The following is a 16,567-nucleotide window of genomic DNA, read 5'->3' on the forward strand; positions in this document are numbered from 1 at the left end:
TATTTTGTTTATGAAATGAAAACTTATAAAAATTATCCAATACGACACTGTTGTAGCGTGGCTGCAAATTTTGTTTAGATTTCTTTCGATTCCTGTCTTAGGACGGAAAATTAAATTTTTCTTCGGTATCAAAATAATATTCAAATAGTATGTTTTCACACCCAGAGTCTAAAATTTAAATTTTAAATTATTCTTATATTGTGGTGTAAATCTTTCATAAAAAAAACAATTTTCTACCCAAAATACTTTAGCTTTACTTGAAATACAATCTCAACACAAGCAGTATTGCAATTTCAACACCATGGCGTCTTTGTAATATGTATTGTGAGTACTCACAAGACTGGTGAATGGTTACACCATTATTAAATGATCATTGGCCACTGCAATCATTGGCAATCAGCAGTATGGGAATTTTTCAAGAGCGCTGTTCGAACCCCGAGATCCGGTTGGTACAGGATACTGTACCAACCGGATCACAACTCTGCAAGATTGGTTCGAGTTAGCCTGAAGAGATGCCTCTCACTATCCCAGATCTCAGGGTGTGGTTTGTTTCCGCAACAGGTCCATATTCACTCGTTGTTTCCTTATTGAAACAGCCAGATTCTCTGATGAAGATATGGATGTGTTTCAGATAAATCCTGGATAACTCTTCTAAACACGAGAGGAATTTGGTACCAAATACCAGAGCCGGATAATGACAGAATAGGTGGGACACAGTCTCCTCGTGTTCGTTTTGACGGCATCTTCATTAAGCGTTAACTCGTAGGCTCATTCTCCTGGCATGTGTTCCAATTAATAGTTAAAAAAGTTCATCGGCGGGACCCATAGGTATACAGGTAGCCGTCTAAAACCTTTCGTCTCGTACAGCTCACATATAAGCGTTATCCTAGAATATATCGCTATTTCATTTAGAGACACCCGGTATTATAGGGTAGCCTTCCTATCAGTAACCCCAAATATTCGATAATACCTAAGACAATTCGATGCTTGCTTTATGTAATTTCCACCTGAAGAGCTGTGCAGAAGTTAGGTAGCCTAAAGTGACAGCAGGGGTAGAGTCAGCTCATTTGGGGAGTATTCATTTAGGAATGTTGCATATATAGCAATCCATATATTGCTTCAGTTACCGCCATTTATTGCAATGATTTCTGAGCATTTGCTAAGGACTATCGGTCGACGTCGGATGGGATGACGTCATGGATAGCGCCTGAAGTCTATCCGCATTCGTCGAGGAAGGGGATGCTGCATCAGAATCTAATGAAACAGTCTAGTCAGCAACACAATATTTTGCCTGACCGACACCATCATAGTCTTCTCATGTATCATCTTGACACAACTGGTTTCAATACATTGTTCTGGGCCGCTTGGAGACCTCGCCACTGGGTATCGCAGATGAATAAGTAGGTGAGAAGAGAGTTAGCAATTGCTTTGGTTGTTGTTGCAACAGATCTTTTGTCGTCTAAAGAAATTGAGATATTTCCTTTACACATACATACATATCGTTACCTAAAATGCAAAACAACGTATCATCAAAAAAATTCGAAATTGATTTTATTATTGATTACGATTCACTACATCACATTACATATGTGTACAAAATGTTAAACTGTTACTATCAGAAATAACCAAGTGATAACCAAAATTTAAAACAACGTGTCTTCAAGTGAACGATTTAGCATGTTTTTTGCAATGAAAATTTAATGAAGTAACTTTATTTAAATTTTAATTGACGATAGGTTATTTTGGTTTTAGAAAACAACCATTCAAAAAAACGTAAGACACATAGCTTAAAGTGTGCTACAAAATATACTTCTAGTTTCATTGTAATTCAGATTTGAAAATTTTGTTTCAATATCTCAAGTAGTTTTCATTTTATATCGATTTTTGCTTCTCCTATAAATTTATGAAAAGTGATGTTACGTTATTTTGCATTTTAAGTGACAATATGTTTTATAAAAAAAATTCATTTAAAATTTGCAAACATGTAAAAATGTGTTAATACCATTTATATACTCATACTACCTACCTATATAACCCATTTCCATTTTTTGTTTATAATTAAAACATTTTGTTATCATCTGCTAAAGGATAAACTTAAAAATAAATATTAAAAAAAAAACAGAACACTGAATAAGAAAGAAAAATTAACGTAAAACGATTATCATGCCTACTTTTTAAAAGAAAAGAATTTGTTCCATATTATTGATAAAATCGTAAAAATAAAATTCATATTTAAAAACTAAGACATAAATTGCAAAATAAAAAAAATGTTTCGAGTTTAATAAAAACTACATAAAACCAAATTTGTGTATTTATTTTCTATAGAAAAAATGTTTTATTATTATTTAAATTATTTTTACAATAAATATACACAATAAATAATACAGTAGGTACATACAAATGCAAATCATTATATTTAATTCATAACAACAAATTTTACAATCATTAAAATTTAATGCCGAAATAGTCGTGAGTGGTTTTAGAAATAATGTAATATACAAATTGTCAATAAGTACCAATAAAATGCATATGGAATTGCTGGAGTTCGACCGAATATTCAGTTTCGGATTGAGACAAAAGTCGGGTTTCGGAAAGTATTAATGTAAGGCAAAATTTGGCCGAATATTCGAATTTTTCATTTGAACATTTTCCGGGGTTCCCACTAAATCCTGGGAAATTTCTACAGGATTTCTTGGATTTTTTTTTTAATTTACAGGAGTGTTCTTTGACTGTAAACTGCACTGTAAAACCAACGCACTGAAGATATTGGAAAAAGGACACTTTCTACGCATGCATGAATTCTAAAGGCAGAAAATTGGGGATTCCGACAAAAACGTAGTGAATTGGATCTACAGATCGATTGTACTTATGGATGCACTGTATGGTGGGAGGCAATGAGAACATAGTGTCACAGGAATATATTTGCCAAGTTTAAGAGATGTACATCGATTGGCATTATCGAAGCCATAGATCTGGTGACGGAAAACGACACCTTGGCGAACAAGGTGACTTTCAGCGTGGATAGTGAGGCAGCATTAAAGGCTATGAATGGTGACAGAGTCAAATCCAAATTGGTACATGACTGTAAGCAAGCCCTAGTAAAGTTGATGGATCACTTCGATGTACGACTGTGTTGGGTGGCAGGACACTGTAATATTGAAGGTAACGAAAGGTATCGATGATTAGGAGCCACCTTGACGATTCATATATATGCATCCCAACTCCATATCAGATAATTCAGAAATGCTGGCAAAGGAGCGTAGTCTTAAGAAAATAACACGCAGTTCGTGACAGGCAGTGACATAAAAACAGACTCTTCCTCTACTCCATTTTGGCAACTCTTACGGTTCACACAGTCCATATCAGGATCCTGTTCAACAGCGTACAGTGGGGCAGAATCAAAATTTTTTGGAATATATTTGGCATATCTAAGCGGCTGGTCCGATCGGGATAAAATTTGACGTGGGTATCAAATCGGATGGGAAACAAAAAAATTGCACGTGTTTAATAATTTTAAATGTCTAGGTACCCTACTTTGAGCCACCATATCGCCACATCTGGATCATTTGTAGGGCTCATTTTAATAACTTAAACTTGAATACTCCTTGGATTTTGATTCTGCCCCACTCTGTAGCGTAAAGAGTGAGAATTGAGAATAGTACAAGTTCAGTTTTGATCGGATTCACACTCAGTCCACTGTTAATGCTCCATCGACTTAGCATTTTGAATGCGATCTCCATTCGTTGTGATATCGTGCCTAGATCAATGCACATTGTTAAAAGCTCCATCTATAAAAGGCCACTAGTGTAAAATTGCCGAATGATGCCTAGTGATTAATCGATGTATCCGACGAGCGAATAAACTGTTTCAACTGACCTTCCCTTCATATAAGATTGTTTCCTTCGCTATGTATGATAGTCCAAGGACATAAGGGGTGTGTTCGTAAATGCAGGAAATTTTGTGCATCACTGATGCCACGACCAGCAAACTTTTGCAACATATAACTAACCCCCTGTCTATACCTGATAAATTTTTATCATGATAAACGTCAAAATCGTTGTCATGATAAAAAATTATCCAGTATAGTCTCCATTTATTAGTATTATTGCTTCGTTATGACAAAATTGTTAGTGCCTTTGCACAGACAACTTTGTCTTGACAACAAACGTCATTAATTGTTATAATAAATATTTGTCAAGTATAGACAGGGGGTTAATGATGCATTGGTTGCACAAATTTGCAAAGCAGAAATAATATTTTTTGTATTGAAACTACTATTAATCTATTAAAGGTTGCATATTTTAAGATACTAGCAGTTTTATTCATGTATAAAGCTGAGTTAGTCCGATGGCAGTAAAAAGTACAAAAAATCTAAAATACGATGGACAAAAGTATAGGCACATTATTTTAGGCATTATCTAGTTATTTAAATTTTAATAATCAAGCAACAATTTTACATCCGGCACATGCTCTTATGATCCGTTATTATTTTTTAGTCATTTACATAAATTTTTTAATCATTACATAAAAAAAATTTGGAAAATAATTTGTTTGTTATCATTTTAAAATTTATCCCTAACTTCTGAATCTCAGCGCAGAGTAACTTTACATTTGCATACCAAGGCAAATCGTTTGATGAGATCGGGGAATTAATGAATCGCAGTTGTTTAACCATACAGACTATTGTAAATAGGTCCAAAGGCAAACAAACTTTGAAAATGTAGTCGTTCTAGAAAATTAACTCGGAAAGAATGTGCTCAAATCTTACGAAAAGTAAGACTTGATCTAAAAATAATATCTTCCCATGAAACTGCCCAGCAAAAAATAATGGAAGTGCATCTTTACATATGACATTTTAAGTTGCAAATTAATCTTTTCTACCTCTGAAGATGTGATTTTAAATATGGGTATTTGACACTGAATTATAAATATTTCGTTGATGTAATTGTTTCCTACATTTTTTGAATTTTATAAAATTTATTAAAACCTGTAAAAATTGTTATACAAACAATTTTTACATTTTTTAATCATTAAAATTAATCAACCATTGTTTCATAAATTTTATAACTAAATTAAAATCAGTTCATAAATGCTCAATTACATCTCTTTTTTTCTATTATTTATATTTCCATCCAAGATGCCAAAAAATATAGGTATCCACTACCTACATTAAAATAACACCTTAAAATGGAAATTTAATCGCATAGAAAGCATCGAATTTATTAAGTAAAAAGTTGTCAAAAATGAACAACATCCCTCCAATGACAAGCTAATGTGAAATTCATAGCTTTTTCACCAAAATTGGAAGTACATCAAGCATGCTATTTGTTGTGAAAATTCTGCATCTTCTTCCTCACTTTTTTTGCTGGGTGGTTATAACTCACGTGTGGCTAGATGCAAACCGTTAACATTTACTAGTAATCAAAAAAAGGGACTAGACTATGCCAAACAGTTTGAAAGTAAGCAATGCGATTTTTGGGATCAGGTACTGTTCACATACGAAAGTAAATTTAATATTTTCTGAACTGATGGACACGCTAGGGTCTGACGAAAGCGTAACACTGTATATGAAGAAAAAAATGTTTTACAAACAGTAAAGTATGGTGGAGGAATTGTTTTGGTATAGGGCTGAATGTCTTCTGCGGGTGTGGGAGAGGTCGTATTCATTGACCAGATAATGGATAAGACAGTTTACCTTAACATTTGAAGGAGAATGTCATAAAAAGCGCAGAGAAGCTAAACTTACCTAAATCAGTTACCATCCAGCAAGACAACGACTCATGTATTCCAGCCTATAATACGACTCATGTCTTGCCACACCCCCTGTAGTCCCCAGACCTAAACCATTTGTGGGAGGAATTGGAGCGACGAATCCAAAAACGACCAATTTCAAATAAGACTGAGCTTAAAGCTGTTTTCATGGAAGAATGACATAACATAGGCGAAAATATAACCAAAAAGTTAGTCGACTTCATGCCAAATAGACTGACTTATTCAGTAAAAAAGACTGCCAACTAAATATTAAATTAATGTTAATAGACGTTTTTATTATTGTACAAATAGTTGTACAAATTTTGTCCAGTAAAATAATGAATTTTTTAATGTTTTTTTAATAACATTTTTTGCAAAGAATTTCGTGCTTACTATTTTAATGTACTACCTATACTCCTATAATTTAATCATAAAATAAATTTGTCTGGTTTTCTTATACAAATAAAACACCAGTTTATTTTAAAATGCCTGTACTTAAGTCCATCACTGTAGATAGATTTCAATATTGATATTAAAGTTTCAAAAAATTGTATCAATAATACAACTTTTTGTACATCAATGCAACAAACAAACTTTACTCCTGTGGTGTTTTTAAGTCCAAGTTATAGGTCCAAACTAGTTTTTAAATTATGAAAATGTTTACTTGAAGATGCTCCTATAATTTTTTTTTTCTTTTAAACATTGTTCAATGGTGCCATAGTATTTTAAACCACGAATTATGAATAGACATGAATTTGAAATACGTCTAACTTTATAAACTATTCCATTAACTGCACTTTCTTTGCAAATTTTGGCGGCTAACATAGAAGAATTTTAAGAAAGTCTACCAATTTATTGCCTTTCTCGAACTTTAAGTTGTCAATTTGGTGCGCACTTTCTCACTTCTCATGTTATTTGGGTAATTGTATACAACAATGACAAGTACAGTATTTGGAATTTTAAATTAAAATATGTTTCCTTTCAGAAATGTTAAAAAGAGCGGGTCTCACTTTATGTTGAAATTTTAAATACACCTCTTTAATACTTGTTTTCATAGATTTGCATCACAATATTGATTTGTATTAATACAAAGTATTGTAGTGTAAACCCCCTTTTATTGGTGACTGCAACCGATTCCAACCTAACCTCATTGTGGGCGGTATTTTCTTTTTTAAGAAAATCCGTTCTGTAACAAAAAACTGTGCGGCATTTTAAAAAATGTTCATGGGTTTTTAATACTGGAATAAATTTTATAATTGTAATAGTTTTTTGCTACTGTTAATTATAAATGTAATTGTTTTTCACAATAAAACAAAGGCAAGTGCACGGAATGACTCAGGATCCCCACTTAGAACAGCCAATTCAGCAAAAAACATTACTGTTAACCCCACAATTAAAACTCGGATATCGTACTTGGAGAACTTTTGATCAGAGACACACTATCAAATAAGAAAAATTACGTCTGTACGCTCTTCATTAGTTTCCCATAACAACACATAATAAAGAGATGAAGTTTTAACAACAGATTTTCGTGTCCAGTATGCCACTATTTATCTAAAAGAAATTTGTGGATCTTTTATTAATAAATGTTTGTATTAGATTGTATCAAATTAACTTAATAAAATATGATTTGATTTTTTTAAAAAAAAAATTGACTGCTTTGATTTCTATTTAAACCTTAAAATGTAAATTCGCGTAATAAAAATTGTACATTGAAAAATAAAAGCTATTTAAAATACATATGTATAATCTATAAAATTATGCGAGTTAAAGAAAGTGTTAAAATTATACTTAATAGATAGATAGATTATTCTTAACATTAAAACAAATCTTTAACAAATACATACATATAAATAATTACAAATGGCAACAGTTTCATAAGCTGTCGTCGTCGGTCATAGGGATTTTGGACAAAATACTCTCTTAATCTCGAAACTAGTCTAGACATATACATACATAAATATAAATACTTATTTACAACTACATGAACACAAAATTAAAACGAAACGGAGAACGCAAACAATTTGAACTTAAAACTAAAATGATTTTATTGAGAAAAACTATTTTCTACGTCGATTCTTTTTATAGCCCTTACCATACCAACCGGCCTGGGTGCGAGCCAATTTACGCGGAAATGTATTATTCAAATGCAATTGCCTTTTGGCCGTTTCGGCCGCTGCAATATGAGCCAATGAAATGTTTTCATCGTAGTCGTCATCATCGTCATCCTCGGTATAGGGACAACATTCACACACCACAAAACGTCCGTTGCGGGCACGTTTCTTATGTTTTCTATCGCACAGCAGGAACTTTTTATAGAATTGACACTCGAATTCGGCATAGTGATCGAAACAGAATTCACATTTGGCTGCCGAACGATTCATAGCAAAATTGGGTACAATTTGATGACTCCAGATATCAACATCGGCCGGTGGAGGAAATACTATGCTGTGCAGGCCGGAGTAGGCATACTTGACATCGTACCAGATGGGTAACTTGCGCCGCAGCAAGTGTTTTCTTTCCTGGGCCAAGGCATATGAAGAAATTGGTGAGGTTTTCGTATTGTAGCTATTATTGGATTTTGTGGGTGTTGTTAAGGCAAGATTTCTTAAAATATCCATTTGTGATAATATGGGTTCATCGTTTTCTTCTTCCACCAGCTCATCATCATCCTCCTCCTCATCATGCTGCTGCAGCTCGTCCTCCAGCTTTGGCTCATCTTCAATGGACTTTTCATCGGCCGATAATGTCTCTTCATCGACAATGGGCTCTAAAGGCGGCAAGGGTCTTTGTTGGCTTGGTGATAAGAGAGATGTTTTGTATAGTGGTGCCAAGGGTGGAGGTTCTGCTGATGTTTTTGTTGCCATTGGGACAGGTATGGAAGTCGTTGTCAAAGATGGAATTATTTTTGATTTGTCGTTGGTTTTTAGACCATTGTAAGGCGCAGATTTAATACCATCTTCTGTCTTATACTGCACCTGTATACATTTCGGCAGTTTCATTAAAATGTGCAAAGGAAATTGATTATTTGCAGGAGGTGCGGTATTCGCAACCTGGTTGAAGTTTTGCTCTGTTTTTACAGGAGAATTCTTTATGCCATTCGACGATTTGACCAAGCAATTATCTGCCGGGAATTTGTCTTGGACCAATGTCAACTTCGGAGTTTCCGACTCTAAGGGATTCTTTAAGCCCATTTCATTTTCCAGTTTTTCCAGGAATTCCTCAGCATTCTTGGTGATTTCAGTAGCTTGCTTTATTAGCAACTGTTCACTTTTGTGTAATTCAGCTATTTCCGCCAATACATCGGTTTTTGGCTCTAGTTTAACCGGCAAATTGGCTAAAGCGTCTGCATTCAATTCAATTTTAATCTCTTTCTTCGTAATCTCACAGCTGTTTGTAGGCAAAGACAAATTTTTCCTTCTAAAATCGTTTAAAGAGAGAGCGCAATCTATAGATTTTGACGTGCTATTTAAACAAGCTTCCCTGGGTTTTGATATTTCCACAGAAAATCCCTTGTTGCGCAAATCTTTTATGAAATCATTTTCAAGTTTTGCTTCAGGCACACTAGTTTGGTGGTTCATTTCGACTTTAATACTGTTAGTTTCATTAGCTTTCAAATTGTCCCCTAAAAGACCATTCAGTTTTAAGTCTTTTATGGATTGAAATTGAATTTCAGTTTTGTTTGCAAAGGAATTGACACACATTTCACTTGATTTGATTACGCCATTAATTTTGGCATCATTTGAAGTGCTCAGTTTATTTTCCGGAGGCATTGAACTAATTTCGGTATTAGATTTGTTTAAATTCGTAAACAAATCTTCTAGTTTTATAGAATTTTGAAAGGCATTTTCTTCGGTTTTTAAAATATCCCCACTAAGTAGATCATTTTCTAAGTTCGTATCGTATTTGAAATCATTAAGGCTGTTTGCAAGATTCACTTCATCCATCTTTGAATTGTTGACGACGCTCAGATCAAACATTTTCATTTCTTCTTGCATTTCAAATTTAACATCGTTAGGATTCAATAAATGATTGGGATAGTCAGTTGAATCTTTGAATCGCTTATAATGATCATTATCTATTTGCTGTTTATCGAAATTTATTTGCATTTCGTTTTGCTGATCCAGTAAATTTTTCGCAAAGCTTTGTTCACTTTCGGGTTGTTTAATATTCTTACAGTTTACATTGCCTAGCTGAGACAACAAGGTTTCCGTTTTAATTTCACTTTTCTCAACATTTCGAGAATAACCCTCATCCGATTCCATTTTGAGCTCTTGTTTTATTTTATTCTTTAATTCCAAGTTGGTTTTAATACCTGAAGCCATTTGTTTTAAGGGTGTTCGTATGCGTGGACCCTTACCTATGCGATATTCAGCACCCACAGCGCTGAAGCTATCAGTACTGATAGTCGAATCTTGGGTTTCTTCGTCTGCCGTGCTGGCCTCATTACTGGATAGTGTGGTAGTTTCATCTTTCTCCTCTTCATCGGATTGTTTGAGCAGCGGTTGTGTAAGCGTATGTAATTCCTCCGGCATTAACATGGTGGCGTGGGCAAAAATGGGATCCTTTTCCTTTGTATACACAGGCACAGATATTTTCAAAGCATTCATTAACATTTCCATTACACGATCACATTTTCCATTGACTTTCACTTGAGCCAGTGTATCTTTCGGCGTCCACTGTAGATTAACTATACATATTTTAGCGCGTTGTCTAGCCGGTTTATCCATTTGCCAAAGCCAAGTGTATTTCTTCAATACCTTTAAGCTAGAACCTAAGCACAGTATAACATCGGCCTTTTCGGCATGATGACAAGCACCGGCCCAATTTAAAGGCCACTTCAGGTTTCCCCTCTCACCGAAATGCACAATTGTATCGCACAGGGGTTCTGAACATTTATGACATAGCCTATTGGTTTTGTGGCAGTAGCGAGCAGTCATTTCGGTTGTATCAAACAGTCTCCAATACACCGAATTCGGTTTACAATTCTTACATACCTCTACGTACATATTGCCATGAATTTCGGAGAGGGATACCTTGGGCAAACCAGATCTCAAATGTAAACCATCACAATTTTGTGATACTACATAGCGTAAGATGCCCCTCCGATGTAGTTCGTATAATGCCATGTGTGTATAGGTGGGATTAGCTGCTGATAAATCATGATCCCCTATTTCCTCGCCTTTCTGCAATAGAGTCCAAATACCCTTGCTCCCCCGATAATCGGGTATTAGAGCTGCTGTACTTATGCCGGCACCGGTGTAGCATATTAAATGTTTGGCCTGCAATATAATACTGGCTAATTCTTCAACCTTGGCTTCGATGACTTGCACATCATCTTCTTTTTCGATCACACGATCTTTGTAAATTTCAACACGTTCTTTGCGTTTTTTAACTTGTTTTACAATTTCCGGGTGCTTTTCCAAAAATGTACTTTCTTCCGAGGTTCGTGTTGTTTCACATTTTCGATAGATGGATGATACCTATATGGATACAAAAAAAGATGTTTAAATTATTAACATACATTATGTATTAAAAGACTAAGGTTTTTCTAGTTGGTCAATAAATAGAATGGAAGGTTCTAGTTGGAATTTATGTATGTATAAGACTGGGGGGTTATTATGTAAAAAGTCTCAATATCGAGTGTATCAAAATGTTGCAATATGTTCGTTTCGAACCTCCCATTCTAATCATGGCAATTTATGCTCGAATTCTCTGGAAAATTAATAACTGTTAATATGAACCATTTTTGTATAAATACTTAGGTGTAAGATCAAGTTGGTTAAACAAAGTTAAAATTAACATTACGGAGTAGAAAAAAAACATTCTTAAGAACAGTTCTAGAACTAGTTTTTTCATCAGCGATTCTTGGTTGAAATTATCACGCATGTTACTAGTTTAAAAAAGCAGATAAGAAATATGTATTGTATCTTTGTTTCATCGCCATGACGGCTGATAACATGATTATCGAACTTAGTGCGCAAAATATTGATTGTAACATGGTGCGGCATCCATCTGAAACCAAAGATTATCCATGTTAATATATTCCATTTCAGCCCATAAAAAGTCCGTAATCATGGCTAAGCAGCGCTTGCCGTTGACCGAAATGGAGTTCGATAAGTCCATGAGCGTTGTCCACTAGCAAGCCAGTCTCACGATTGGATTTCATTTTATTTCATCGGTCAATTTAAGCATGTTTTATCCACAAAAGGTAGATAATAGGGTATTCATTCGAGTAATGATCGAATAAAACGAATAAATGTCCATATACATATACATATTTAAATTTATTAAATTGCTTAAAATTGTTCATAATTCCAAATTTAAATAAGTAATAATGACTTACAAAACTTGTATTGTTTCTGAAATTCGACAAATAACTAAAGATAAATGGAGTCTTTCGATCACTGTATAAATATTAATATTACTGCAGGAATTTACAATTCTAAAAAAAGTCTTTAAAAATGTTTAATTTAGGACTTGAACCAATGACAATAAAAGGTTGAATGATTTTCGAATCGATTTCGAAAAAAAAATTTTAGCTTCTAAACATGAACACATGCTGGCGTAATATTAGCAAAATCGCAATTAATAATCAAAATATTAACTTAGATTAAAGTGTTGTTGAAAAAGATGGCGAATGTGATTTTGAAACGGTCGTCGAAAGTGATATTGAGGATGACATTTATAATGATTATGTTGAAATAGACGAAGGCTATGATCTTAAAATATATATAAGTGATGTTATTAACTGATGTTGCATTAACACCATGGAGTTTATCTTATACATGATTTTGAATATCGTTGAACATCATTGTCTAACATGGTAATAAACTTTTTGCGTATTTATAAATGCGTGAATCATGCACTGTCTGATTTCAAATTAGCCATGTTCACTAACAATGATATCAAACTTTGGACAGATTTGTGTAATTCCCTAAGACCACTTGATTAAGCAAAGAATCGGCGACGTTGATAGTGCTTGAGGGTATAATACAATTCATTTACTAAAGAATTAGTTACACATTTTAAAACCTGAATTAATGAACGGCATAAAAAAGTTCTTAATACGTTTATATTGTACTTGAATTCATAGCTCCAAAATGGAAACTAAAGACTTTGCTAGTCAATTGTTTTGTAGATTGTTCGGAAGGGAATCTGATCAGAATATTTCTGATGAAAATTTATTGATGGACTTGGTTTTGGATTATTTTTTTTACATTATCAATACTTGAATTGTTTAAAGTTATTTTTTGTTTTTCTTTAACATTTTAATATTTTATTAATAAAATATTAAAAAACCTACATCAAAACTTCATTCCTTACTTTTTTAAAAAAATTAAAATTATTCAAATAATTCGATTAATTTTAAATGTGTGATTGAACTATTCGAACAAGTTAAAATCTCTTATTCGAATTATTCGTTTTATTCGAACAAGAGAAAACTCGATTATTTTGAATACCCAAAGAATTCATATTAAAATAAATTAACATAGTAAAATAATTGTTTTAGGTTTAATTAAGATTCTATGGATTTTGTCTAGTTGAAATTATCGTAGAAAATTATATTCTTTAAATCTTGTAAATTTATCAATTTGGAGGTACTCAATGCGGATCAGATCTCTTATTCGAATTATTCGTTTTATTCGAACAAGAGAAAACTCGATTATTTTGAATACCCAAAGAATTCATATTAAAATAAATTAACATAGTAAAATAATTGTTTTAGGTTTAATTAAGATTCTATGGATTTTGTCTAGTTGAAATTATCGTAGAAAATTATATTCTTTAAATCTTTTAAATTTATCAATTTGGAGGTACTCAATGCGGATCAGAATATTAGGGGTTCGGTTCAATATGATTTTATATTGTTTAATTCGAAGAAGAATGTCAACGTAATCTTTATCTAAAATTATTTTACACTTTACGCAACCTCTTTGCAGATGTAAATGTGACCTTCGTTTTATTAATTGGTGAGAGAGATATCATTGGATGTAAGCTCTAGAACTCTAAGAAGACGAGATGAAGAAGCAAGTTTACGTACTAGGAAACCATCAGACGTTTATTTACCCAAAAAATGCAACACCAAGTTAGCTTTTGCAAAGGCTCATGAACGCATTAAACCGCAATATTGTTTAATACAAATAACGTGTTCTAGGAGACTGTCCTGAACTATTGATTTTATCTATCAGTTGGGTGCTAACTAGTTACGTGACTAGTTATTTTAACACGTGCATGTCCTATGTACTGGTTCATTTGACAATTTTTTTATTACAACGAGGCTGTCTGATAGGTGGTGCATTGGATTCACATACCGGTTACTACCTTACTGGCTACCTCACCTACCTTGACTTCAAGCTTGTTTACATGGGATATCAGTAAACTTAAGCAAAAAGAAAATAAACTGTATGAGAATTATATCAACACAATTTGTATAAAACCAGTTTTTACGAATTACTCACAAAAAAGTTCAGTACAAAATAAACGTTTAAAATGTCTAGTAAATGGTATGAAAAGCTAATAATCGATTTTCGACTTTTCGATTAAACCTTTTCATTTAGATTTTTACAGTCGATTAATCGAACCCAATAATCGATTTTTTAATAATCGACCTGCATTTTTGAGAACTATAGCAAATGACCCTATATTACGGATTAAAATCATATGTTGAGGTGCTCATTTTATAAACCTTAACGGCAAACATTTGACAACAATTTTATGAACAAAATTTCATAGCACTTTTTATAAAAAGGTTGAAAGGTATTAAGGTTGAAAAAAATTCGATGTCAGCTGAAGATTAATATATTGCAAATTTTAATGAAAGCTAAAAACATAGAAAATACTAAAAAATATAAAAAATCCAAAAAAAATTTAATATAAAGAAATAAACTGACTCGTTTTCTAATTTTGGTCACCATATGTCATTTGTATCGTCGGAATAGTTTCAATTAGATTTTGTTCTACCTTCGTTAGACTCCAATTAATTCGCAAAAAATAAATATTTTATTTTTTTAATTTTGAATTGGCAATGTTTTGCTTATTAAATCAAAAATTAAGTAAAGATGTTAATTAAAACTTGAAGAAAACCCAATAATATTAAACAAAATTCAATTTAACCGAAGGTGGTTTTATTCCAAAAATGTTAGTCTTACTCTTTGTGAAAAAGCTAAATACTAAAATAATTCCACTTTCGATCGGAATAGAATTCTGTGACAGCCCTCAACATTCACGAGATTTTAGAATAATTTGAATAATGAACATGTTATTGGTCTATTTGGGTTAAATTTTTTGTTGTTGTATGAATCTTCTGCATTTGTTTTGGAGCTTTAAGCATCTTTTGGAGAAAGTAGAGCTAAAAAACTTCAAATAAAACTAAGGAAAATAATTCCCGGTAATTCTCGAAAAATTTTACGGCATTTCGGGGTTAAAAATAATGCGGAAACTGAAAAACTCTATTTGTGAGTAACAATTGACTTCGCGCTAGATTACCTGGTATTAACATACATATGTATAAAGTAACCAATAGTGGTAACCAATGAACCAAAATATGTATCTAAATTGGAGTCAGCCAAGTGATCAGACATTAGATAAATTACTTTCTATAAGGGATACATTGACTATGTTTAATTCAGTTTATACTTAATTGCTGGGATATGGATTTCAAGTGCAAATGGAATAGTGTTGTATTGAAAATAAATTTGAAATTAAAATATTTGTACATATTGTTTGTATGCCTGCTAAGTTTACCATTTTCCAATATTTTGATTTAATTTTGTATTGAAAATGTCGAACACTAATAAAAATAGTATAAACTAGCAGCAATCGAACACACCATTTTTTTTTTCATTGTGCAGATCGTTAAAGAAAAATGCAGAATTTTTTGTCATTAATTACAGCTCCATTTTTCACAAATTACAGCTCCATCTGCTTCCTATTAGAACTTGGGCAATTTGAAAATTATTAAAACAAGTGAACAATAATACAAGTTCAAAAGTGGTTAAAATGCATTCATTCTTTACTCATCATAGAAAATAGACCGCACAAAATAGAAAATTACACACCCACCCCCAAAAAAATACAATAAGAAAATCGCACAAGGTACAGTGTACCAACCAACCAGCAACACACATACACTTTATACACATTCACCAATTATTATTTACCCACCAAAATGCATAGAATTTCATTAATGCTTTAAAAAAATATTATTCAGTTTTCAACCAAAATAAAGCGAATATAAATAAGAAAATACAATTATTTATTTACCTTACGAAGTGTATCCTTTCGGCGTCTTTTCTCATTATCGGTCTTGGCCGGATTTAGTTTAGCTCGTGTTATATACGTTTGTAATGCATCTTTTGCAGATTTTTCTTTTGAGGGTATATCGTTGTTGTCCTGTGACGATGATTCCATATCTTCCGTATCCATTTTATTTCAATAACTCATTAATTTTTATTATTTTTTTTCCAAACATAAAAAACAATAATAATTTTGTTAATTTCCTTTCCTTCGATTTAGATGGGATTTTAGTTGGGCAACCAACCAACTTGTCTGACCACTAATCACAATTTCTTTTGAAACTTCGACACACAGCAGAGTGAAACTTCTTGCACTACTGCAAATGAACCCCCTTCGTTAAATATATAGACAAAAGGAAGCTGCGTTTTTTTCCACACACATTTACCAATAATTGGTTTGGTTTTCTCATGGCTTATATAAAAAAGCACTTTATTTGCACTTGTGTTGTTGTCATTATTATTTTTTTTATTTCAACTCTTGGATTTATTGTTTTTTATTTTGATCGGTTAATTTATTA

At 32.7% G+C, this 16,567-nt stretch overlaps 1 protein-coding gene across 1 annotated transcript; it reads right to left on the minus strand.

Moving 5' to 3' along the window:
* Nucleotides 1-7,277: 7,277 nt before the first annotated feature.
* Sirt7 (sirtuin 7) lies at nt 7,278-16,567 on the minus strand. The gene is made up of 2 exons (XM_065513819.1): nt 16,018-16,567; nt 7,278-11,234 (listed from the first exon to the last, which is right to left on the minus strand). The coding sequence occupies exons 1-2, from the start codon at nt 16,177-16,179 to the stop codon at nt 7,812-7,814; spliced, it is 3,585 nt and encodes a 1,194-aa protein (XP_065369891.1). The 5' UTR covers nt 16,180-16,567; the 3' UTR covers nt 7,278-7,811.

The sequence above is a fragment of the Calliphora vicina genome, chromosome 1 (assembly GCF_958450345.1).
Source record: "Calliphora vicina chromosome 1, idCalVici1.1, whole genome shotgun sequence".
Lineage (NCBI taxonomy): Eukaryota > Metazoa > Arthropoda > Insecta > Diptera > Calliphoridae > Calliphora > Calliphora vicina.